The sequence below is a fragment of the Eucyclogobius newberryi genome, unplaced genomic scaffold (assembly GCF_026437365.1).
Source record: "Eucyclogobius newberryi isolate DKJ021-1_F unplaced genomic scaffold, fEucNew1.0.hap1 SCAF_2, whole genome shotgun sequence".
Classification (NCBI taxonomy): domain Eukaryota; kingdom Metazoa; phylum Chordata; class Actinopteri; order Gobiiformes; family Gobiidae; genus Eucyclogobius; species Eucyclogobius newberryi.
In genome coordinates, this window is record NW_027315834.1 from 6411395 (window position 1) to 6435652 (window position 24258).

At 39.1% G+C, this 24258-nt stretch overlaps 1 protein-coding gene across 1 annotated transcript in view; it reads right to left on the bottom strand.

The window, feature by feature from the left end:
- cacna1c (calcium channel, voltage-dependent, L type, alpha 1C subunit) overlaps window positions 1-24258 on the bottom strand; it is a 305644-nt gene that overhangs the window by 56315 nt on the left and 225071 nt on the right. Inside the window, exons 9-12 of the mRNA XM_072455203.1 lie at window positions 23588-23675; window positions 22545-22629; window positions 4260-4350; window positions 283-309 (exon numbers count right to left, since the gene is read on the bottom strand). Of these exons, the coding sequence (XP_072311304.1) occupies window positions 283-309; window positions 4260-4350; window positions 22545-22629; window positions 23588-23675 (291 nt within the window). The remainder of the gene's footprint in view (window positions 1-282; window positions 310-4259; window positions 4351-22544; window positions 22630-23587; window positions 23676-24258) is intronic.

The window sequence follows — 24258 nt, forward strand, 5'->3', positions numbered from 1 at the left end:
AAAAAAAAAAAGTCCTTTCCTTGCAAACATCTCACATGTAATTAAATCCCAACTTACAGCACAACACAGGATGGCATGCACACCTACTCTTGCATTTTACAACCCTGTTTGTTTGTTTCAAAAACACATTATTCAAACTGTATTTTTTCATATTGACCCGTTTTTTCTCGCGGGAAGAAGGGCTTCTGTCACTGCGGCGCACAAACACAATACTTTCTGACTTCACACGACAGAAGAGAAGATGGAGGAGGAACGGGACAATGGGAAACACCATGTACTAACCTGAACTTGGATTTGGAGATCCTATTTCTGGAACACAGAAAACAGAATGGATTATACACACTCACATCACATACATATAGAGACAAGGGGAAAGTGATTTGGGAAAGCCTTTTGTGGCTCAAATCACCATCGACAAAGACAACGGGAGACAGTGGTGGACAATCAAAAGTTAAGCAGGATTTTTTTTAACTTTCAAAATTGTGGTATTAGTTGATTGTTCACCTCTGACACAGCCATAAGAACAAAACATTTAAACTGCAGACATTATGAGACAAAGAGAAGTACTGAAGTATTGTGGCGCTGGTTGTACATAAATGAAAATATTTAATTATATGGTAAATGGATAACAGTTCAATAGTTTAATAATCTTTTAATATATCTTCCACCTCTGATCGTAAAAGTTCTGGTGTCTTTAGTCGATCACAGCCCTATTTTTCTTATCTGTATTAGAATGAGTCTATGTTAAGCAAAGCGTGCTTGAAGAGGACTGGTTTTCTATTGTGTCCAGGACTAGATTTCCCCAAAGGAATGTGTTGTGTTGTTGTCCACAGTTTTCACCAATATGAAGACACGAGACAATCCAGACTGACAGTTTGACTGGGCAGAAAGACTGACGCCATTAGAACTGTGTCTATAGAAACAGCACTGCAGGAGATTGACTGGCGGTGTATGGAGGCTGTCAGCAAACTATATTCGCTTCTCTCTCTGTTCTTTCTTATTCTCCTTTTCTTTCCCCTTCTGAAAAACAGAAGTCGTTTCTAGCTTTAGCCACATCTTACAGCGACACAAACTTGGAATTACTAGTATTTTTGTGAATTGCTGAGATCAGTCTCATGATGAAGTATAACAATTTAATTTTCTCCCTCGATCTCTCTCTGTCTTCTTTCGTTCCCTGTGCCCGTCTTCCTTTTGAGTTCAGCCCCAGGAGTGGCCATGAGAAACAGCCCTGGTGGCCACACTCTTCACCTCTCTCCAGAGCGGTACCAGCTCATACACCCAGCCAAGACTTGTGACAGGCCAACGGCTAAAAGACTGAGCGCTAACGTTTTGGGTCCCGGCAGGGCTTACCATTTAAGGTCTAGAGAACAGCAACGTGGTCTGCGATCTAGCTCTGTATTACTGTAGCACTGTGAAGCACTTTGAATTGCCTTGTGTACAAATTGTGCTCTACAAATAAACTTGCCTCAGCAACTGTAACATGTTGAGGCTTCAAAAGTACAAGATGGTATAAAACATACTTTAATTTGGCCCAATTTAAGTAAGAGCAGCATGAGTAAATGAACAGTAAATCAGGAATAAGTTGACTTTTTCACATGAAATGCATGGCTTCATAACAAGAGAAGAACATTATTTGACTCACAGATATCAAACCCGTATTATTTTCTGATAAAACCCAATCGTATTGATCCACGCTTGGGACTGGCACAAAGAGTACACCAGGTTTAGCTTTGGACCCGACAAAACCCAGCTTGATATTAGCTAATACAGTTGCATAAGGCAAGCAAAAGGTGAAGCAGGGTAGACTACAAGCGCACAGCCAAAATCTCGTCCCGGAGAGTAAGATAGCAACATGTTAGACTCTTTCTTTGGCATACAGCAGCTGGCGGATGGAGTAACAAAGTGTTGCTTTAAAGGACAAAGGCTAAATCAACTTTAACCACAGTGTTCCCTCATCAAAAACATAATAACTAGTTAACATTTACATTTACTCTAGTTTCATGAATCTAGTTTATGAGGTCTTCTCCCTCTGAGCCTCGGCAAACACTCCATTTCGGAGATCTCCTGTGCTGTTTTTAAGTCCATAAATGATCACCAAATTATCGTTCTGAGCATTTCTGACATCAAATTACAGTAATTACAACTAAGCTTTTACATTATCATGACAGGGGCAAACCAGCTAGTCTATTTCCCCAAGGTAATTTCCTCAGATGCATGCAGATGGAGCGCTAACACCAAATCCACATGAGGGAGCAAAAACAGATGCAATGTAATGAGTATTTTCAGGCATTAGTTTAAATGACCAGAACTAATGAGGTGGGGTGTATAGTTTGTCCTCCCCCATTAAAAAAAAAAAATAATCAACTTTTAGCTTGAACTTTTAATTAATCTGACTAAGAACACAGGAATACAAACGTTGGCTCAAACAAGAGGCTGCGTGGTTTGTACTTGAAACAGCTCACACTATTGTTGCCCGGAGGCAGAGGCAGCTTGGCACTCTGGCGCCGCATGACCTTGTGTCGGTGAATGAAAAGTTATCGCTAGTTTGATTCAAGAGAACAAAAGGTGAGAGTGAGTCAGCTGTAGGAGGGCCCCCACAGACAGGAGGAGGTACTTCACCACAAACATGAATGAGACAGAGAAGAAGAGGTTTAGAGGCGATTATGACAGATGCCCCACTTCTTTAGGAAACAAAATGTACAATGCAAAAAAGTTCTTTAAAAAAACACAAGCTATTGTTAAAAGTGATGGAAAATTAGAATACAGTTATAAAACTTTTGACTTAAACATTTTATTTAAGGTATTAGATGTTCAAAGTTATTCGAAGACACAGAGACACACATTGGTTTCAGTGGGATGAACAATTAGGATTTTGACACAATTAAAAACAAACTATTCTGTCTTTCCCAACTAGCACCTGGGTGACATCAGAAAAAAAAGTTTAGAGTATTTTTTAAGGTTGTAAATTATATCAATTAAAATGCTTTAGAAATAATAACAATCACAGTATTATCAACTCTAGAATGTGAATGGAACACATTTGATACAGTACTTATAAGACTACCTCAGGATTTGTGATATCCATATTAAAAAAGCTATTCTACATAACCTGTGCTGTGTTCATGTGGTCCTCGGGAATTCGGGAACATGTTTTTCTGAGTTGAAAAATGCACAAGTGAGACAAAGAACTTTGGAACTTGGACTCAGAAGTAATTACTGATGTAATGTTAGCTAGCTAATAAAACAAACATAACACTGTTAGCCCTGAACATGTCATTCAGCTTCATAATCATGTGCAATACCGTCATATTCATGTGCAATATTTTCTGTCCATATAACAGCTGTACATAAGAGTGTTATTATTATTTATATTAAAAGTAAAGAGTGTTTTTATAACGTATCTGTTTTCTGTGCCTAATCTGGAATTTCCCCATTGTGGGACAAATAAAGGTTATCTTATCTTTAAAACAATTCTGACGGGTTAGCTCCATTAAACAATGTTAGAAAGCGGACTAATTTATTTTATAATTGGTGAGATAAAAATCCAGACTTTTCGATGATAGTCTGAACCCTGACTTCTCATCTCGGTATCCCAAGCACCCAAAGACCACATGAACGCAGCAATAGTTCATGACATGCTAACTAAAGAGATGCCCGATTTGACAACCTTTTCCTTTTAGTCATTAAACTCAATTAAATGTGTTTATTATGTGTTCTTTGGTACTGCTCACTTTAAATAGATGTATATCAAACTTGGACTATTTCACGAGTTTAGAGAAAGAGCAACATACAAAGACAAACTTTACTTCCCCTTCCTCTGTTTTCTCACATTTATTAACAGTTGAATGCTTATTTAATCACATAATTATCTTAACCAAGTACTTAACAGGACATTTCAAGAGTAAATTGGCAACACCATAATAACTACACCTTAATTAGCCTTAATAAAGCATTTTAGAGGATATTAATTAAGTATTTACTAAGCCGGAATTAATTGTTCATTATGAATTAAGTCTTTGTTCATGCTTTATTAAGACTATTAAAATTGTAGCTATTAGATGTTACCAGTAAATCTGATCTAAAAAATCTGATGTTACTATAGCAACTTCAACGCTTGTATCTGTATCTGGACTTACGCAGTTTGAAGGGGAAAAAAGGCACCAAATTGGGCAATAACATTAGATGCGGGTCATAGCGGTTTCAGCATGAAGCGCTAAGGAAGAGGAAGTAGCATGTAGCGTGTGACTTGTTGCACTTACGCTAGCCGGGTACAGCATGCCTCGCCCTCCACGTCTGCCCCGGGCGCGTTGTCTGTGTTGACCGACTCGTTTTCACTGGCAGGCATACTCACTGCACGACAGGGAAGAGACAGAACAGAAAAAGACAGAGAAAAGAGAGATAAATTAGCGAGCAATAACAGGTGTGTTCATTATTAGGCACTGCTACACGAGTCATATTGAATATCTGTCCTGACTTAAAGTGCACATGACCACACATTTTTGAGATTATATATATAACTAAATATATATTTATAAGCTTTTGCCAATTTTCCCCCAGTTTGACAATCAATGTGATCTGTTTAATGTTACTTCCTGGTTGCATTCACGTGACATCACAGCTCTACTTCCTGTCTTTTTAAACTTTATTTTTCCTTTTTTTCCTTCCCAATCTACAACTTGACTGATATAAAACTATTACATATTTACCACCAAACTAAGTTATACTTAAAAAAAAAACATGTCATATACCCTTTAAGTCGTTTGTCTAGTTGAGATAATTACTTATTTGACTTATTTTAAAGGTGCAGGTACACTATCATGTCTCTATCAAGATTAAACAAATCTATTTATTTCTTACACCACAAATTACGAGAAAACAGGTTTAATATCTAACTTCATGTCAAATTATCTGAATGAATTACAAGTAAGAAAATCATCAACTATTGGGATATAATGATAGATTTTCTGAATTCAAGTAATTTTATCAATTTCTAGATGTTTGTTTGCGTAGGCAACAACCTTAAACTTATGCAAACTTGTGAAGGCAAGTGCTAAGTAGCTATCCGACCTGTTTCTTAATGCGACTTCATAAAACCAGCGTTGTTTTATTAAAGAGAGTGGGGCATAACATTAACAATCCTAAATAGCTAAAAGGTATTTTGACAGTGGTGAGATTCTGTCCTTACAAACACACTTTAGTTTTGTGTGACTCTATGAAGATAGCAAATATTTAATTTAGAGGATAAATGCTGTGCTTCTGTCAATTTAGCGCAAATGCACAGCAAATATCCATAAAATATGACATAATCAATTGTCATAGTCACTGTTCTCGACTAGTTCAACCTAAATGTTGAGTGGAGAAGCAATAAAGTTCAAATAGAGGATTAGTCATAACTTAATACTGGTAAAGGGAAATGGGTCGATTTAAAATGAATAGTCTAAACTACACTAGTCCTTGTAAATATGGACACTTGTTGAGGTTAGACGCGTTTTCGTTTCTTCTGAAGACCCTACGACTAACCCACTGCTGCTCCTCATTGGACTTCTGAACTAGTTTAACACCTAATTATAGAGAAAACCCTAAAGACCTGCAACACAAAGCAAATAGGTGAAGAGGAGAGACATGAAGACAGTTGGAAAAAATAGAGAGACTGATTAAAAAGGATGGATTTTCTAAATACAAATTATGCAAAATCATCTTTTATTTCAACTCTTAATCTTGTTACAACGGTTTTTCATCATTATTTGTTTACTAAAAGTTGCATTATGATTGATTCCTGCATGTTTGAGTTAATCCTCTATTGTCCTGCAACTGAGACTTGAGTGCTCAGAAAATTCCTGTTTTCACCTATCCCCTATATCTGCCCACATCCTTGTACTTAGTTATGATTGTTTGAAAAATTAAGACTCTGAGTGACACATGTAGAGTTCTAAAATATCACGTAGACACTTTTCCAAAATAGAAAAATGTAAATGACAATCCACTGCTTGTTACAGTGACCTGTTTCTATTACTAAGCTGTTTTAGATCAATATTGCAATTTACAATGAATAAAATGTAAAATGAAGATCTACTTATGTTGTAGTTCAATACTAAGCACCTGGAAAAAGCACAATATGTTTCCTTTAATAAAGTGTTATTAAAGGAGACATATTATGCTGTTTTTTTATTATTTAGTCTCTGATACACATAAATTAATTTTACATTTTGTTCATATGTTTGCAATATTGTTCTGAAATGAAACAGGTCCATTGACTTCCTGTTCAAAAGTGAGTAACTGTGCGTCACCGTTAAACATCATCACAACTCAAACGTACATGGCTCAATCAAAATACAACTTTAAGATAACGAGGAGGAACCATTATAAAATGGTTTAAAGCTCCTAAAAGTTGATTTTGCATAATATGTTCCCCTTATGTTTCTAGTGTGTAAAACCTGATCAAAAAAATTATACAAATTTGAAAGACTCCAAAAACAGATCCCTGATGTTAATTGAATGCATTGTTTCGGCTTAATATGCAATTTCTATAAACATATTCACAAACAGCAAACCAGTCTCAGATACTTCAAAGTTAAACACAACAATTGAAGTAAACTATTTTTCTACACTTTAATTTCCAATCAAAGCAGCAATTCCAGTGATTTGCAGGTAAAGGGAATCTAATTAGGAAGCCATAATAGAACAGTGGCACTACATTAAGACGTTCATTTATTTTATAACGCAGACAATGTTGAAGAAGTGTTGTATTTTGTCTTGCTGTGATACCACTGTGCTGTTATTGTTGTCTATCTAAAGGTCAGGTAAGGGCGTTCATTGACTAAAGATCTACTACAGGAATCAGGAGCCAAATATCAAATCACCTCTCTTTGTCTCCTTTTAGAATTTAGCTTCATCGTTCTGGCAATGTACAAGTTTAAGGCATTGACAGAAAGTGATATTGAACGATAAGAAATCCATGCTGCAGGACAAAGGCAAAAGAGAAACTATTGTCAGCTACATTTCCATTGGACGATATGGCGTGGCATTTCATTTATTTTTAAATTTATTTATGAAGTCTCTTATCAGTCAATTTTACCATCTGCTAGTTTTACCTTAGTCAACACAAAAAGTTCACTTTCTGCGCTCATCATTTTTATATACATTGAACTGAAATGAAATGTATCTTTTGTTATCATCTATAATTTTTAATAGAAATGGTGAAATGGAAAAGGGCACTTGACCTTTTGCGTAACTTTTGTTCTGTCCTGCAATGTTTCACTCCATTCCAGCAGAATAGAAAAACTGTTACACACATGTAAAATTCATAGAGACACTGTTTGTTTTGGAATAAGAAAAACATTATCAGAAAGTCATACGTTGGAGCTAGTCCAAATCGCCTAAATGGAAATGTATCTATAGTCGTTAAATAAGTCATTAGAGATTTGCTTTCATGCTGCAGCAACTTATAAATGTATTTTAAATAACTTGAAGGAGACAATGAGAATACGTTTAAATGTTTCAGAGCAGGATAAACCACTCCTTAGCTTCAACCAGCGCCGGAGTGGTCTGAGAAAGATGCGTAGTCCAATGCAGGGGAAAGGAGAAGGGGAAAATTAAACAACTAGTAAATCCAAACTACATTGTAAAAAAAAATAAAAAAAAATCAGAGCAAAAAGGGATAGATGCAATCCGTTTGTGGCATTTTGGGTAATCGAGTATGGACCATGCAGACAGACGCACACGCCTTACGAAGAATGGCGGCGTTTTTCTTGACGGCGCCGCGGAGGGACTGAAAACGATGAGTCTTACCTGGAATAAAGAGGACGGCTCAGACACACAAAACAGAGAGGACACACACGGACAGCAGCAATGGGCGTTTAGTCCTCAGTCACATGGAGAAAACAGGGCTTTACGCAAACAACAAACCATGGAGCCGATTTTACACGGCCCCTTTAACTGATCCTAAACAGTTCCTCAGGCATGTCATTGTTGGTAACATTTGGCCCCCAAGTCGAACCCCGATAGTTCCATAAACTAAAAACAAGCTAAATAATAAATTGCCATTACAAACATAATTTCTTCGTAAATGTAAATAAATTGATTTAATTAAGACATTTATGGGTAATACAGTTCATTAAAGGCCCCTTATTACATAAAAGTGACTCCAGTGAACTTGGCTAGGTTAGAATGTTGTTACCTTGTCAAAATCATACCTGGATTTCAATGACTGTTATTATCATTATAATATAATATTATCATTAATTGCCTTAACATATTTTATTTATACTTAACAGACTCTGGTTGTGCATGCTAGAACAATTACACGATTCTAATTGACCAAACCAAGGGACCCTGATATGGATCAATCTGACTATAGCAGACCTAAATACCGTGCTTTTTGGAAGCTAATAGCTAACAACAACAATTACAAATATAGCCGCAAGCGGCAATGATCGGCCCTCGCCACGCCGCCGCCACACCGCCGCCACGCCGCAAGAGGAGGGGGCGCTAACGCGCCCCAATTGTCCTTTTATTACGCCTACTGCTGTATCTGTGACGCTGTCACATCTTCTCCCCTTTGTTTTACCATCAAAAAGCTATTTTATTTTGAATTCTTGGCAAAATGTGCGGCTTTGCCGCACAGACACCGTGACTCTTTGAATGAAAATGTGGATAACTTTTGATGGTCCTGAAGATGAGTCTCACCAAATTTCAGGTTAATAGGGCTGACGCCCTGGGAGGAGTTTGTGAAAGTCTAAAGTGTAAACATGTTCTGGCGATTTCCCCATTGGAATAACATGAAAGGTTTCGGTCATCGTTACGGCAACACCATAACAATTATGACATGGGTCTCATTGACTTTTTTGATGGGGATGCTAAAATTGAGTTGTGTGTCAAATTTCATATAATTTCGCAAAACTAAACATTTAACCTCCATATAAAATCTGTAGGGGGCGCTGTGGCGCCAAATGAATTTATTTCACTTCAAGTAGGTTTAGGGCAAAGAGTTTAACAACTGATTCTAATTTGACGCAATTCGGACTTTATCTGCGCAAACGGCAGAAATTTTAAATATGGGAGATTTCTGAAATTCTAGCTACAGTTTGCGGCTTCGCCGCACAGAGACCGTGAGAGGTATCAATGTAATTTGGATAACTTTTGATGTCCCACTCCTCAGTAGCATTTTCACCAAATTTCAGCTTTTTAGGGCCAACGCCCTGGGAGGAGTTCGTAAAAGTACGACGTTTGGAAAAACTCCGAAGTCATGTTTAGCCATTTTTGAAGCAATATGGCCGACATTTGGTTGGGCGGACGGCCCATTTTTCAAATATCATAAACTATACATTTTCGGAAAGGGCTCGCGCTTTCCTACCTCATGGTGTGGGTCCCTGGTCACTGACGGGTACTTTCGTTAATTTTGAGTGGGCTCCGCCCACTTTGTGTTTTTGGCCCTCTATACAGTAATAATGTTAAATTTTTGCATTACATGCTTATTATGCACGGAACATGCAAGAGATGGGGAACGTATTCGTGAGCTACTTAGCGCAAATGAGTGCTTTATATGGGGATGACGACCGCTTTGCGGTCGTCATCTCAATGTAAAGTGCTCGTTTAGTGCGCACTTTTGCACGGGCTTCGCCCGTTTACAACGGTAATGTTCCATTTTCCTACTACTAATTAGTATGCACGGGGCGTGCATGAGTGAAGGAGTGCGTTAGTGAGTGTTTGGAAGTGGGCGAGCGCTTTGCGCTCGATTTCGTGCGCACTATGTGCGCACTTTCGCAGCCGTGCTTCGCACGGCCTTACGAGATTAATAGGCCTCTCGCCAGCTTGTGGCGCTCGGGCCTAATGAACGAATGATTGACAGGTGGCAGTAACCAATCAAAGAACAGAGCAGTGGCAGTATCAACAAAGGCAAAAATAATGATATATTCGAGTCTTTATGGTGTAATCTTGCTTTCAGAATGAGAAAAACCTGACAAGGTCACAATGTGTTGATCCTCACTTTGTTTTACAAGCACAGAAAACTCCAAGTGCAGTAAACAACCAAACTCAAATCAACCGTCGGAAGCTCCCAATCTACAGCAGGTCAAAGAACCGATTAGGTGCGAGGGGAGGCAGAGGGACGTTCGGGGGAATGCAGTAATATAGCTTTAGCACTGAAACTTTGCTGCTAAATTGCTAATAGCTATCATACATAAAACCACACTTTTGGCAAACATAAATAAGCGACATCTCACTCACGTTGAATACCACACATGCACTTCTCCACATGTTATTGGGATATTAGAGATTCCAGTCAACAATCGTACTGCCCAGGTTTACATGCCTTTTGAAAAATCTTGTTTAAATTAGACTAGGCTAGTCATCCAGTTTTCCTGACGTGCACGCAAACCTAGTGAGTGACCAAACTCGTAAACCAACGGGTGAACTCACACAGGAGGACAGGTCACAACGAGCAACAAGGACAAACAACCTGACATAAGACCAGAACAACACTAGCACCAATCAGCACTGACATCCTGACACAAGCTTCAGTGTGGAGAGGAAATGCATCACACGTTACATCAGTGATAAAGCAGGTCGACACATTAGTCACACAATTCGCTTTCTCTCTGATGGAGCAATAGCAACAACTCCTCCATGCTGTTTTAAAGGCTGTACTTTTAACCATGCTGTAATGTTTTTCCTCATTGGAGCTGTGTGAAACATAAATTAATGCTTTATATGTTAGGACACATTTTCTGCATATAGCCTTTGAACGTGCTCTTCAGTGTCTCTGCTTTGGCATCTCTTGTTTTAGGGCTTAAACTAATGTATCTACAGAACCACACATTACTTTTGTTTTAGTCGGGCATTGCCTCATCAGGAATTGTGTTAGCACCCCATCTACTGGCAGCAGAGGTAATTACCATGGTAAAATAAATGAACGCTAGCTTGCCCTGGACAAGCTATTCTAAGCACACAATTGTAATGATTGCAATTTGAGTCAAAAATGCTCCGAACGAGTCTGTTGTTGATGCATGGATTTAAAAACAGCATGAAATATAACTCCAGGTATGTTGTTGATGAGAGAACATTGTTATAACATCATGAAGTGACTGTATACAGGTTCCAGTCCCCACAATGTGATGAATACCCACACACAAACACATACACGCACGCACACATAGCACATGTCCCAAGAATAAATCAAGGAGAAAGGTGAAGAGGAAAGGAGATATTAAGACAGAGAGAGTGCGAGACAGGAAGTGCTTGTGAGACAGAGGAGGGATGTAGGACATGGGACAGATGGGAATTGCACTTGGAGTTTTTATGAAGACTAATGATAATAGTGTGTGTGCACGGCTTTAGTGACAGTGACAAGTGGGTGCCACTCTCTCTATTGATTTGCTGTATTTTTAGTAATGATCGCTTGTGTGTGAGTATAGGGCTTGAGTGAAGGTGCACTTGTGACTGTGTTTCAGACATCACTGTATCTAAAGGCCTATGTGTTTGATTGAGGTGATGGAAGGTGAATTTACTATTGTTCATATGCTAATTTTGGTTGATGTAGCAGAGCATGGGTCTTGTTCTTCATTTTGTGGAGTATTTGTTAAAAGTCCCATTTTAGATCATATTCTGGACAATTTACTGTCCTTTGTATGGAATGTTCATTGTCCATAATGTATTTTACAATAATCTTTTAATCATGTCATGACATCGGTATTACTCTCTCATAAAAAAACTACCTGATATGATATTTTGCTTCTTTTACTCATGCTTCAGCATAAAGCAATAGTATGTAACTTTCTGCAAGTGGAAAGTCACCTGTGGCCAGACATGATTCCATGGAAACAGAAAGTTAAAACCATATTTCAGAACATTTTCCGTGGAGATAGATACGTTTTATGCCATACTGAGGATTTTTTTTTTGCCAAAAGAATAACATTTCCATGGAAACAGTTAGGAGTAGGTTCATCCTGGCCAAGTACGAGCCAGGTTTGTGGAGATGCAAGCCCGCTCAATGAGGGAAAAAAAAGCTTTTCCCATTATTTTTTTGTCCAAAAAGTCACACACTGGAGCTTTAAGTATTTCAGTCATTTATCTGAGCGCGTATGATTTCTACTTCACTGAGAATGTTTTGCTCCAGATCAGAAACCAGGATTAGGGTCTGAGCTCTTCTGCACTCAAACTGCAGCCCTATGACAGCTAATGGCTTCTATGTTCTTGTGATTGTATCGACCATTTCAGAGAAGGAGCACCAGTTACTGCGTGGGTTAAGCAGTAGTAAGTCTAGTTAAGGCTGGGCTGCAGAAAACACATTTATGTCTGTGTAATGTCCCCACATAACAGTGTATTTGGCGTGTGTGTGTGAGTGTGCGTGTGTGAGTGTGCTTGTGTGTGTGAGTGTGTGTGTGTGTGTGTGTGTGTGAGTGTGCTTGTGTGTGTGAGTGTGTGAGTGTGTGTGAGTGTGTGTGTGCAAATCTATGTAAAACGTCCCGCGTAGAGGACAAACTGCCCCATTTATCTTCCCTCAGAGGACCATCCATCGAGCAAGAGGACGAGACAAAGCGGTAGAAAGAAAGAGCCCCCCCTAACACACATGATGGATCTGACTCATACAGACGTCAGTGTCTTCTGTCAGGTTAACCTTATGATTCAATGTGCAGTGTATAGTGGTGTCGATAAAATACACTAATCTAATCTCTCTCTAATTTCACAATGAATAATTCACAATTACTGTCCTCAAAAGTGGTTCTTGAAACAGGCTCACTCACACACTCATAGATTTCACATCTTTTTAAATGGCACAGGCACGCACTAGTGTGTATGTGTATGTTCCTGCTTATGGATAATTGATTCACACACATTTTAACAAGGTTCTGCAACAAAAAGAAAATTTTCAATTTTATGGTGAATCACTGGGCTCAAACGTGGGGCATAAACAGGCTCACACAGGAGGTGTGTAACGATGTGATGCTTTTTTGATATAAGACCAAACAATATGAACAAAACTATTTTAGACTTTTTTTAACAATTAAATTCCATTGGATTCAGCCCTTCAAAACTGTATTTAATTTCGGCACAGTGGATTTTGTGTGAATAAAGCCAACATGGAGACACTGGAAGGTCTTTAAGAATCAACAAATAATTAAACATAAACACTTTGCTTTGAAGTTTATTTTAAAAGCATCACTTGTCCATAAGATCATTTATGGGTATTTGGAGTGTGGTAATCGAAGCTACAAATCTACATGGAATAAAGACAGGATGTTCTTAACATTACAAAGACAAAAAAGTCAACATGGTGATTGTGAGTGTGTTAAACATGGTGATGGTGTTAAACATGGTGAAGGTGTTAAACATGATGAAGGTGTTAAACATGGTGATGGTGTTAAACATGGTGATGGTGTTAAACATGGTGAAGGTGTTAAACATGATGAAGGTGTTAAACATGGTGAAGGTGTTAAACATGGTGACTGTGTTAAACATGGTGAAGGTGTTAAACATGGTGAAGGTGTTAAACATGGTGATGGTGTTAAACATGGTGAAGGTGTTAAACATGGTGAAGGTGTTAAACATGGTGATGGTGTTAAACATGGTGAAGGTGTTAAACATGGTGAAGGTGTTAAACATGATGAAGGTGTTAAACATGGTGAAGGTGTTAAACATGGTGAAGGTGTTAAACATGGTGACGGTGTTAAACATGGTGAAGGTGTTAAACATGGTGACGGTGTTAAACATGGTGACTGTGTTAAACATGGTGACGGTGTTAAACATGATGAAGGTGTTAAACATGGTGACAGTGTTAAACATGGTGACGGTGTTAAACATGATGAAGGTGTTAAACATGGTGAAGGTGTTAAACATGATGAAGGTGTTAAACATGGTGACTGTGTTAAACATGGTGACTGTGTTAAACATGATGAAGGTGTTAAACATGGTGAAGGTGTTAAACATGATGAAGGTGTTAAACATGGTGACTGTGTTAAACATGGTGAAGATGTTAAACATGGTGACGGTGTTAAACATGATGAAGGTGTTAAACATGGTGACTGTGTTAAACATGGTGAAGGTGTTAAACATGGTGAAGGTGTTAAACATGGTGACTGTGTTAAACATGGTGACGGTGTTAAACATGGTGAAGGTGTTAAACATGGTGACTGTGTTAAACATGGTGACTGTGTTAAACATGGTGACTGTGTTAAACATGGTGAAGGTGTTAAACATGATGAAGGTGTTAAACATGGTGACTGTGTTAAACATGGTGAAGGTGTTAAACATGGTGACTGTGTTAAACATGGTGACTGTGTTAAACATGATGAAGGTGTTAAACATGGTGACGGTGTTAAACATGGTGAAGGTGTTAAACATGGTGACGGTGTTAAACATGGTGAAGGTGTTAAACATGATGAAGGTGTTAAACATGGTGACTGTGTTAAACATGGTGAAGGTGTTAAACATGGTGACGGTGTTAAACATGGTGAAGGTGTTAAACATGGTGACTGTGTTAAACATGGTGACGGTGTTAAACATGGTGAAGGTGTTAAACATGGTGACTGTGTTAAACATGGTGACTGTGTTAAACATGATGAAGGTGTTAAACATGGTGACGGTGTTAAACATGGTGAAGGTGTTAAACATGGTGACGGTGTTAAACATGGTGAAGGTGTTAAACATGATGAAGGTGTTAAACATGATGAAGGTGTTAAACATGGTGAAGGTGTTAAACATGGTGACTGTGTTAAACATGGTGAAGGTGTTAAACATGGTGACTGTGTTAAACATGGTGACAGTGTTAAACATGATGAAGGTGTTAAACATGGTGAAGGTGTTAAACATGGTGACTGTGTTAAACATGGTGACAGTGTTAAACATGGTGAAGGTGTTACCATGATGAAGGTGTTAAACATGGTGAAGGTGTTAAACATAGTGAAGGTGTTAAACATGATGACTGTGTTAATTAACCATGGCAAGTGTGTTAAAGGTGCCATAGGTGCCATAAAATGCTTTTTTTCATGTTTCGTAGTCTATCCTAAGTGTATAATTGATAATAATAAGGGTTGTGCAACACCCTTAACATAATAGTTAAAGGCGGTATGGACAATTTTTCGGCGATTTGAGAACGCAGGCGGAAATGCGCATGCGCACTCCCCCGTGTGGACTGATACAACACACACGTGCGTTCGTTTATTAGCGCAACGGAGCGCATCGCATCTCTCGTCTCCCATAGATTTCTGTCCACTTCTGCGTCAGCTCGAACTGTCTTTCTCCGTCTTCATTTTGCCCCGTACACTGAGGGAACTATATTATGATAGATCCATGCGCTTAGGCACCCGGAAACGTGGGCACGAACCGCACGCGGCTGCAGGTGAGCGATAGGTGCGTTTTATGATTGATACGTGGCAGGAAAAATGATTTATCCACGCCACGAGGAAATATGATAAAAAATTTGCTGAAAAAATCGTCCATACCACCTTTAAGAAATATCACCCAGACCTTGGACCCCCTCACCAATCCGGAAATGCAGACGGCTTGGTTTGATATTCGCCCCCACCCTTGCGAAGAGCGATCTGGCTCCCCCGCCCAACCCGTGACGTAGTCTCAGAGTGCGTGTGTGCCCCGCCCACCCGTGACGTAGTCTCAGCGAGAGCGTGTGTGCCCCGCCCACCCGTGACGTAGTCTCAGAGAGAGCGGTGTGTCCCGGTTTTTTCGGTATCGGATAGAACTTCTCTCCGTTTATTTTCCCGGTTGCTGCATCAACTGCCACATAAACCTTCAACATTGTGATAATAGTAAAGACTGCGAAATCATTAATGACGTTTTGGGCCTCTTTGAGCCGTGTTTCGTCGTAAATCAAAGCAGAAAAACTCCGGGGCTTGTATGGGGAGACACGGGAGCCTGGAGCAGCACGGAGCCGGGGGGAAGGGGGCGGGAGGCGGCAGGCGGGAGGGGGAAGGGTGAGGGGGGAAGGGGAAGGTGAGGGTGAGGGGGGATGATGACGCGTGCCTGTGGTTATGACGCGGTCTTGCACCCACCCCCCGTCAATTTGGAGATTCGCGGAAAGGAGATAGTCTGTAAAATAGCTAAACACTGTGGGAATCAATCAAAAAAACACTGGGTACATATATGAAGCACAAATAGCAATGTAAGAAGGTTAAAAGCTCTGAAAAGTCAATTTTGCATGTTATGGGACCTTTAAACATGATGACTGTGTTAAACATGGTGAAGGTGTTAAACATGGTGATGGTGTTAAACATTGTGAAGGTGTTAAACATGATGACTGTGTTAAACATGGTGACGGTGTTAAACATGGTGACGGTGTTAAACATGGTGACGGTGTTAAACATGGTGATGGTGTTAAACATGGTGATGGTGTTAAACATGGTGACGGTGTTAAACATGGTGACGGTGTTAAACATGGTGACTGTGAGTGTGTTAAACATGGTGACGGTGTTAAACATGGTGATGGTGTTAAACATGGTGATGATGTTAAACATGGTGATGGTGTTAAACATGGTGACGGTGTTAAACATGGTGACGGTGTTAAACATGGTGACGGTGTTAAACATGGTGACGGTGTAAAACATGGTGACAGTGTTAAACATGGTGACTGTGTTAAACATGGTGACGGTGTTAAACATGGTGAAGGTGCTAAACATGGTGAAGGTGTTAAACATGGTGACTGTGTTAAACATGGTGACTGTGTTAAACATGGTGATGGTGTTAAACATGGTGATGGTGTTAAACATGGTGAAGGTGTTAAACATGGTGACTGTGTTAAACATGGTGAAGGTGTTAAACATGGTGACTGTGTTAAACATGGTGATGGTGTTAAACATGGTGATGGTGTTAAACATGGTGAAGGTGTTAAACATGGTGAAGGTGTTAAACATGGTGACGGTGTTAAACATGGTGAAGGTGTTAAACATGGTGAAGGTGTTAAACATGGTGAAGGTGTTAAACATGGTGACTGTGTTAAACATGGTGACAGTGTTAAACATGGTGACAGTGTTAAACATGGTGATGGTGTTAAACATGGTGACTGTGTTAAACATGGTGACTGTGTTAAACATGGTGATGGTGTAAAACATGGTGACTGTGTTAAACATGGTGACGGTGTTAAACATGGTGACAGTGTTAAACATGGTGATGGTGTTAAACATGGTGACTGTGTTAAACATGGTGACTGTGTTAAACATGGTGACAGTGTTAAACATGGTGACGGTGTTAAACATGGTGACGGTGTTAAACATGGTGACGGTGTTAAACATGGTGACTGTGAGTGTGTTAAACATGGTGACGGTGTTAAACATGGTGATGGTGTTAAACATGATGACTGTGTTAAACATGGTGACGGTGTTAAACATGGTGACAGTGTTAAACATGGTGATGGTGTTAAACATGGTGACTGTGTTAAACATGGTGACTGTGTTAAACATGGTGACAGTGTTAAACATGGTGACGGTGTTAAACATGGTGACGGTGTTAAACATGGTGACTGTGTTAAACATGGTGATGGTGTTAAACATGGTGACGGTGTTAAACATGGTGAAGGTGTTAAACATGGTGATGGTGTTAAACATGGTGAAGGTGTTAAACATGGTGACAGTGTTAAACATGGTGAAGGTGTTAAACATGGTGACTGTGTTAAACATGGTGACGGTGTTAAACATGGTGAAGGTGTTAAACATGGTGACGGTGTTAAACATGGTGACGGTGTTAAACATGGTGACTGTGTTAAACAAAGTGAAGGTGTTAAACATGGTGAAGGTGTTAAACATGGTGATGGTGTTAAACATGGTGAAGGTGTTAAACAAAGTGAAGGTGTTAAACATGGTGAAGGTGTTAAACATGGTGAAGGTGTTAAACATGGTGAAGGTGTTAAACATGGTGAAGGTGTTAAACATGGTGACTGTGTTAAACATGGTGACAGTGTTAAACATGGTGACAGTGTTAAACATGGTGATGGTGTTAAACATGGTGACTGTGTTAAACATGGTGACTGTGTTAAACATGGTGACTGTGTTAAACATGGTGATGGTGTAAAACATGGTGACTGTGTTAAACATGGTGACGGTGTTAAACATGGTGACAGTGTTAAACATGGTGATGGTGTTAAACATGGTGACTGTGTTAAACATGGTGACTGTGTTAAACATGGTGACAGTGTTAAACATGGTGACGGTGTTAAACATGGTGACGGTGTTAAACATGGTGACGGTGTTAAACATGGTGACTGTGAGTGTGTTAAACATGGTGACGGTGTTAAACATGGTGATGGTGTTAAACATGATGACTGTGTTAAACATGGTGACGGTGTTAAACATGGTGACAGTGTTAAACATGGTGATGGTGTTAAACATGGTGACTGTGTTAAACATGGTGACTGTGTTAAACATGGTGACAGTGTTAAACATGGTGACGGTGTTAAACATGGTGACGGTGTTAAACATGGTGAAGGTGTTAAACATGGTGATGGTGTTAAACATGGTGAAGGTGTTAAACAAAGTGATGGTGTTAAACATGGTGAAGGTGTTAAACATGGTGACAGTGTTAAACATGGTGAAGGTGTTAAACATGGTGACTGTGTTAAACATGGTGACGGTGTTAAACATGGTGAAGGTGTTAAACATGGTGATGGTGTTAAACATGGTGAAGGTGTTAAACAAAGTGAAGGTGTTAAACATGGTGAAGGTGTTAAACATGGTGAAGGTGTTAAACATGGTGAAGGTGTTAAACATGATGAAGGTGTTAAACATGGTGACAGTGTTAAACATGGTGAAGGTGTTAAACATGGTGACTGTGTTAAACATGGTGACAGTGTTAAACATGGTGATGGTGTAAAACATGGTGACTGTGTTAAACATGGTGACGGTGTTAAACATGGTGAAGGTGTTAAACATGGTGACAGTGTTAAACATGGTGATGGTGTTAAACATGGTGACTGTGTTAAACATGGTGACTGTGTTAAACATGGTGACAGTGTTAAACATGGTGACGGTGTTAAACATGGTGACGGTGTTAAACATGGTGACTGTGTTAAACATGGTGATGGTGTTAAACATGGTGACGGTGTTAAACATGGTGACGGTGTTAAACATGGTGAAGGTGTTAAACATGGTGATGGTGTTAAACATGGTGAAGGTGTTAAACATGGTGACAGTGTTAAACATGGTGAAGGTGTTAAACATGGTGACTGTGTTAAACATGGTGACGGTGTTAAACATGGTGAAGGTGTTAAACATGATGAAGGTGTTAAACATGGTGACTGTGTTAAACATGGTGAAGGTGTTAAACATGGTGAAGGTGTTAAACATGATGAAGGTGTTAAACATGGTGATGGTGTTAAACATGGTGACGGTGTTAAACATGGTGAAGGTGTTAAACATGGTGAAGGTGTTAAACATGATGAAGGTGTTAAACATGGTGAAGGTGTTGAACATGGTGAAGGTGTTAAACATGATGAAGGTGTTAAACATGGTGATGGTGTTAAACATGGTGACGGTGTTAAACATGGTGAAGGTGTTAAACATGGTGAAGGTGTTAAACATGATGAAGGTGTTAAACATGGTGAAGGTGTTGAACATGGTGAAGGTGTTAAACATGGTGAAGGTGTTAAACATGATGAAGGTGTTAAACATGGTGAAGGTGTTAAACATGGTGATGTAGTTAAACATGGTGAAGGTGTTAAACATGGTGAAGGTGTTAAACATGATGAAGGTGTTGAACATGGTGAAGGTGTTAAACATGATGAAGGTGTTAAACATGGTGAAGGTGTTAAACATGGTGACGGTGTTAAACATGGTGATGTAGTTAAACATGGTGAAGGTGTTAAACATGGTGAAGGTGTTAAACATGGTGAAGGTGTTAAACATGGTGAAGGTGTTAAACATGATGAAGGTGTTAAACATGGTGATGGTGTTAAACATGGTGACGGTGTTAAACATGGTGAAGGTGTTAAACATGGTGAAGGTGTTAAACATGATGAAGGTGTTAAACATGGTGAAGGTGTTGAACATGGTGAAGGTGTTAAACATGGTGAAGGTGTTAAACATGATGAAGGTGTTAAACATGGTGAAGGTGTTAAACATGGTGATGTAGTTAAACATGGTGAAGGTGTTAAACATGGTGAAGGTGTTAAACATGATGAAGGTGTTGAACATGGTGAAGGTGTTAAACATGATGAAGGTGTTAAACATGGTGAAGGTGTTAAACATGGTGACGGTGTTAAACATGGTGAAGGTGTTAAACATGATGAAGGTGTTAAACATGGTGAAGGTGTTGAACATGGTGAAGGTGTTGAACATGGTGAAGGTGTTAAACATGGTGACGGTGTTAAACATGGTGAAGGTGTTAAACATGATGAAGGTGTTAAACATGGTGAAGGTGTTGAACATGGTGAAGGTGTTGAACATGGTGAAGGTGTTAAACATGGTGACGGTGTTAAACATGGTGAAGGTGTTAAACATGATGAAGGTGTTAAACATGGTGAAGGTGTTAAACATGGTGAAGGTGTTAAACATGGTGAAGGTGTTAAACATGGTGACTGTGTTAAACATGGTGATGGTGTTAAACATGGTGAAGGTGTTAAACATGGTGAAGGTGTTAAACATGGTGAAGGTGTTAAACATGGTGACTGTGTTAAACATGGTGATGGTGTTAAACATGGTGAAGGTGTTAAACATGGTGACTGTGTTAAACATGGTGATGGTGTTAAACATGGTGAAGGTGTTAAACATGGTGAAGGTGTTAAACATGGTGACAGTGTTAAACATGGTGACAGTGTTAAACATGGTGACTGTGTTAAACATGGTGACTGTGTTAAACATGGTGATGGTGTTAAACACGGTGACTGTGTTTGTGGTTGTGAAGTCTCCCTTTACTTCATCCAGATCTTTTTTGTACTTTCAGCTTTAATGTTTTGAGCACAAGTTGATTTGAGATGAGGCAGCGAGGTCTTCAGTGTCAGTCTGACTTGATGTGGTGCTGTCGCTGCTGAAACGCTGTGGTATTTCACACAATATCAGAATCAGAATCAGAACGGCTGTTGTCAGTGAACAGAATTATAGTATATTTCCATAAACTACACTCAGCTGCGCTATTATCCATGCAGACACGTTTCCTGTAAGCTTTGTAGCTCGTTTAAGCATCATTTAATAATTATTGCATTTAAATCATGGTTTTCCTCTGCGTTTCCCATGCAGCTGTCCACTGATGTAACTCCCCTGCGACGACAGCCCTGCAGCAGGCGCATGACGATGACGAAAATAACAATTATTTAACTATGATTAAAATAACATCACTCATTTATCTTGATAAAAAGTAAAAAAAAGTCCATTTAAGTTTGTATCAATACGGGACCTGAATCTAAAATCTGGGGAAAAAATATTGATAAATTGATTAGATATTTGAATAGTTACACCACTACATTGTTCAATAAAAACTTCAACAACAAAAAAAGAAAAAAAAAGAAAAATAACTCTCAAGATCACTTTGTCTTGGCTTTTAAAAAATAAATTAATTGTTGATTTTATATATTTAATGTGCTCAAAAGGTCAACCACAGGCACGCTTATAACCACCACGCTCCAGGAATTATACAACTCCACAATACAACCACAAAATAAACATAGTAAGCACACAATGTATCCGTGTGCACTGTGCCTTTACCTCTTATTGTGCCACGTAACCAAGAAAACCACATCCCGTCTCTACAAACAGTGACATCTGCTCTGTTGCGTCTCTGCAGCTGTAATGGAGTAACACAAAGTCGATCTGTCTGCGTTTATCACTTCTGACAACCAACATCTCCCCGCACCGCACACCTCGCTCCGCTACGGCTGAGATGCGGCTCCTGGATGTAAATGTAGATGTGTGGACTCTATGCAAGCCCAGGGGTCGTCAACTGCCGTCTCACACATTCAACCTCAATCCAAACGCGCGCTAAACCTCGGGAGAGTCTACAGCGAAACCCGAGCAAACAACATCAGTGTCATTCATTCACTCGTCCTGTCTGTAAAGTCGCTGTCTGTTTTAGCGCGAGTCGACGCCACCGCAGCGCAAACACAAGCTGTGCACAGTAAACTGAGTAGTAAAAGGGCATTAGTATGTGTTATTTTGATTTAAAAGTGTAAAAAAGTGTAAAATGTAACTTTGGCGGTGCAGGATCAGCCACTTTCCATGTAAATGTTGCATGACTGGTGTTTTTCGGGGTATTTACAAGCAATGAAAACAACTGTAATTGAATTGTATTTTTGGCAGACCGCCTTACCAGAAATGTTTCATGTTTTTTTTTGTCTCTAAAAGGGCAAACACACACTTATATTTTCAGACTGAAAAATCTACTATTGTACTTAGAAAAAGAAAGAGTGAAAGGGCTGTTTGCGTTCTTAAACTTAAATTGGTAATGACAACAAGCTGAAAGATAGAAAGAAAAGTGCTTTGGAGCGCAGAGAAAAGCAACGCTGCAATAAATACAAGAATAAACTTTGAAGATAAGGCATTAACGAATACTAAAAACTGCTAAAACATACTTAGTGTTGACAAAATCTGTAATAATCATAAATAAAGGGTGCTCACAGTTTCTGGGCTTGTCGTCATCTAACCCATCGTCTTCATTCTCCGGGTCGATATCTTCAGCCTGCGTGATCCAGTCCAAATAGCCCTGAGCACATGACACACAGCAGTCAGGATCTACTGTAGGCCTACTCTAACGCAGCCTTCACACAAGCACTGCACGAGCACAGTTTGATTCTAATGGAGGCTTGATCTGGTCCTGTTCAAGTCCTGGTTTAGGCCCAGTTTTATGTTTGTGCAAGAGCAAAGGCAGACTAACTTTAAAACCTCGTTCAGACCAATCCCTACTGAAGACATGAATTTTGCCATCAAGCTGCTGAGTTCTGTGCTGTAAATCCTCTCTGGAAAGTCACTGTGCAATATTCAGCTTATAAGTAAATATGGTAAACATGTTTCGAGGGCACAATTTGATTTATTTATTTATCTTTTAAAATAAATTAAGTTTAAAATGTAAATTGATTTTATTTTTGATTTTTGATAACTATATTTTCTTCTGCTGGTCGGTTGCATGTCTTGGGGATGAATAAACGTAAATCAGATTTTTTTTAACTCTACTTTGAATAGAATTTCAAACACATCTTTACGGTCACTTTTATCCATCAACAAGGGGAAATTATTTTTGTAACAGACATGCAGCCAATCAGCAGGAGAAATAAAAATAGAATCAAACTAATTGAATATAGTATCACAGTAGGAACAAAACACCATCCTTGCTTTTATCAGCAAAACCCCCAGTTATAAAACGACATGAATATTGCACAATGACTTTACAAAGACTGAGTGTCCCAGTTGGAGGATTTCCTGTGTCTCAGTGGAGCAGTGACAGTAACAATCTCCTCTTGACCAGCACACTGTGGAGTGGGCGTGAGTGAAAGTCCAGAACGGTCCTGATTTTGGACACAACGGTCAGACAGTCCAGCTCCTCACAGAAAACATGTCCGGCCTTCTTCATCATCTTATTGAGTCTGTTAGTGTCCCTCAGCCGCAGTAATACTGAGAGCTTTACGGACTGAAATAAAAAACGTTCAAAAAACACTGTCGCATACCTTGAGGTCCTCCTCCAGCTGCTGCTTCTCTCTCAGTTTCTGGAAGTCGCCTCGTGCCTTGGCCTTTTCTCTTTCTTTGGAAAACTCTCTGCAAAAAACAAAACAGAAAGATCACAAATCTGAAAATCTTGACTGTCTGAAAGACTGCTCAGAAAGAGAAGATGGAAAATCTGTGCAGGAAGCAGAAGGAGTTAGTATGTTAGCAGAGTTTTGCAAAGAACAAAGACAAAAAAAACAATGTTTCCCATTAAATCTTTAATTTACGAAAAATTATTATTTTGCATTCAGATTAAAAAAACATGACCTTCAAAGATTTGACCTTTGAGTTTTATGCTGAGTTCAACTGAAGCCATACCAAAGACCCAAAAGGAGTTTGTAAGAAAATAATAATAAGAAAAACATCAACAGCAAAATCTGCCACTACGGTTAAATTGTTTGGGGACAATTTAGGCAAATTTAACAAACTAACAACATAAGAATGATTTCCTTCACTATAGGATTAAAAGGTTTTAGTGTTATTTGTTTGGTCAGTTTGTTCCTGAACATAAAAGCTATCACTGGAAACAGTAACGCTGTCAAATCTGCACCTAAAGATGTTTTCTTGTTTTATTTAATCCAATTCAATAGTTAAGTTCAATTCTCCCACATAGACCTAAAGTGTTATCTATATA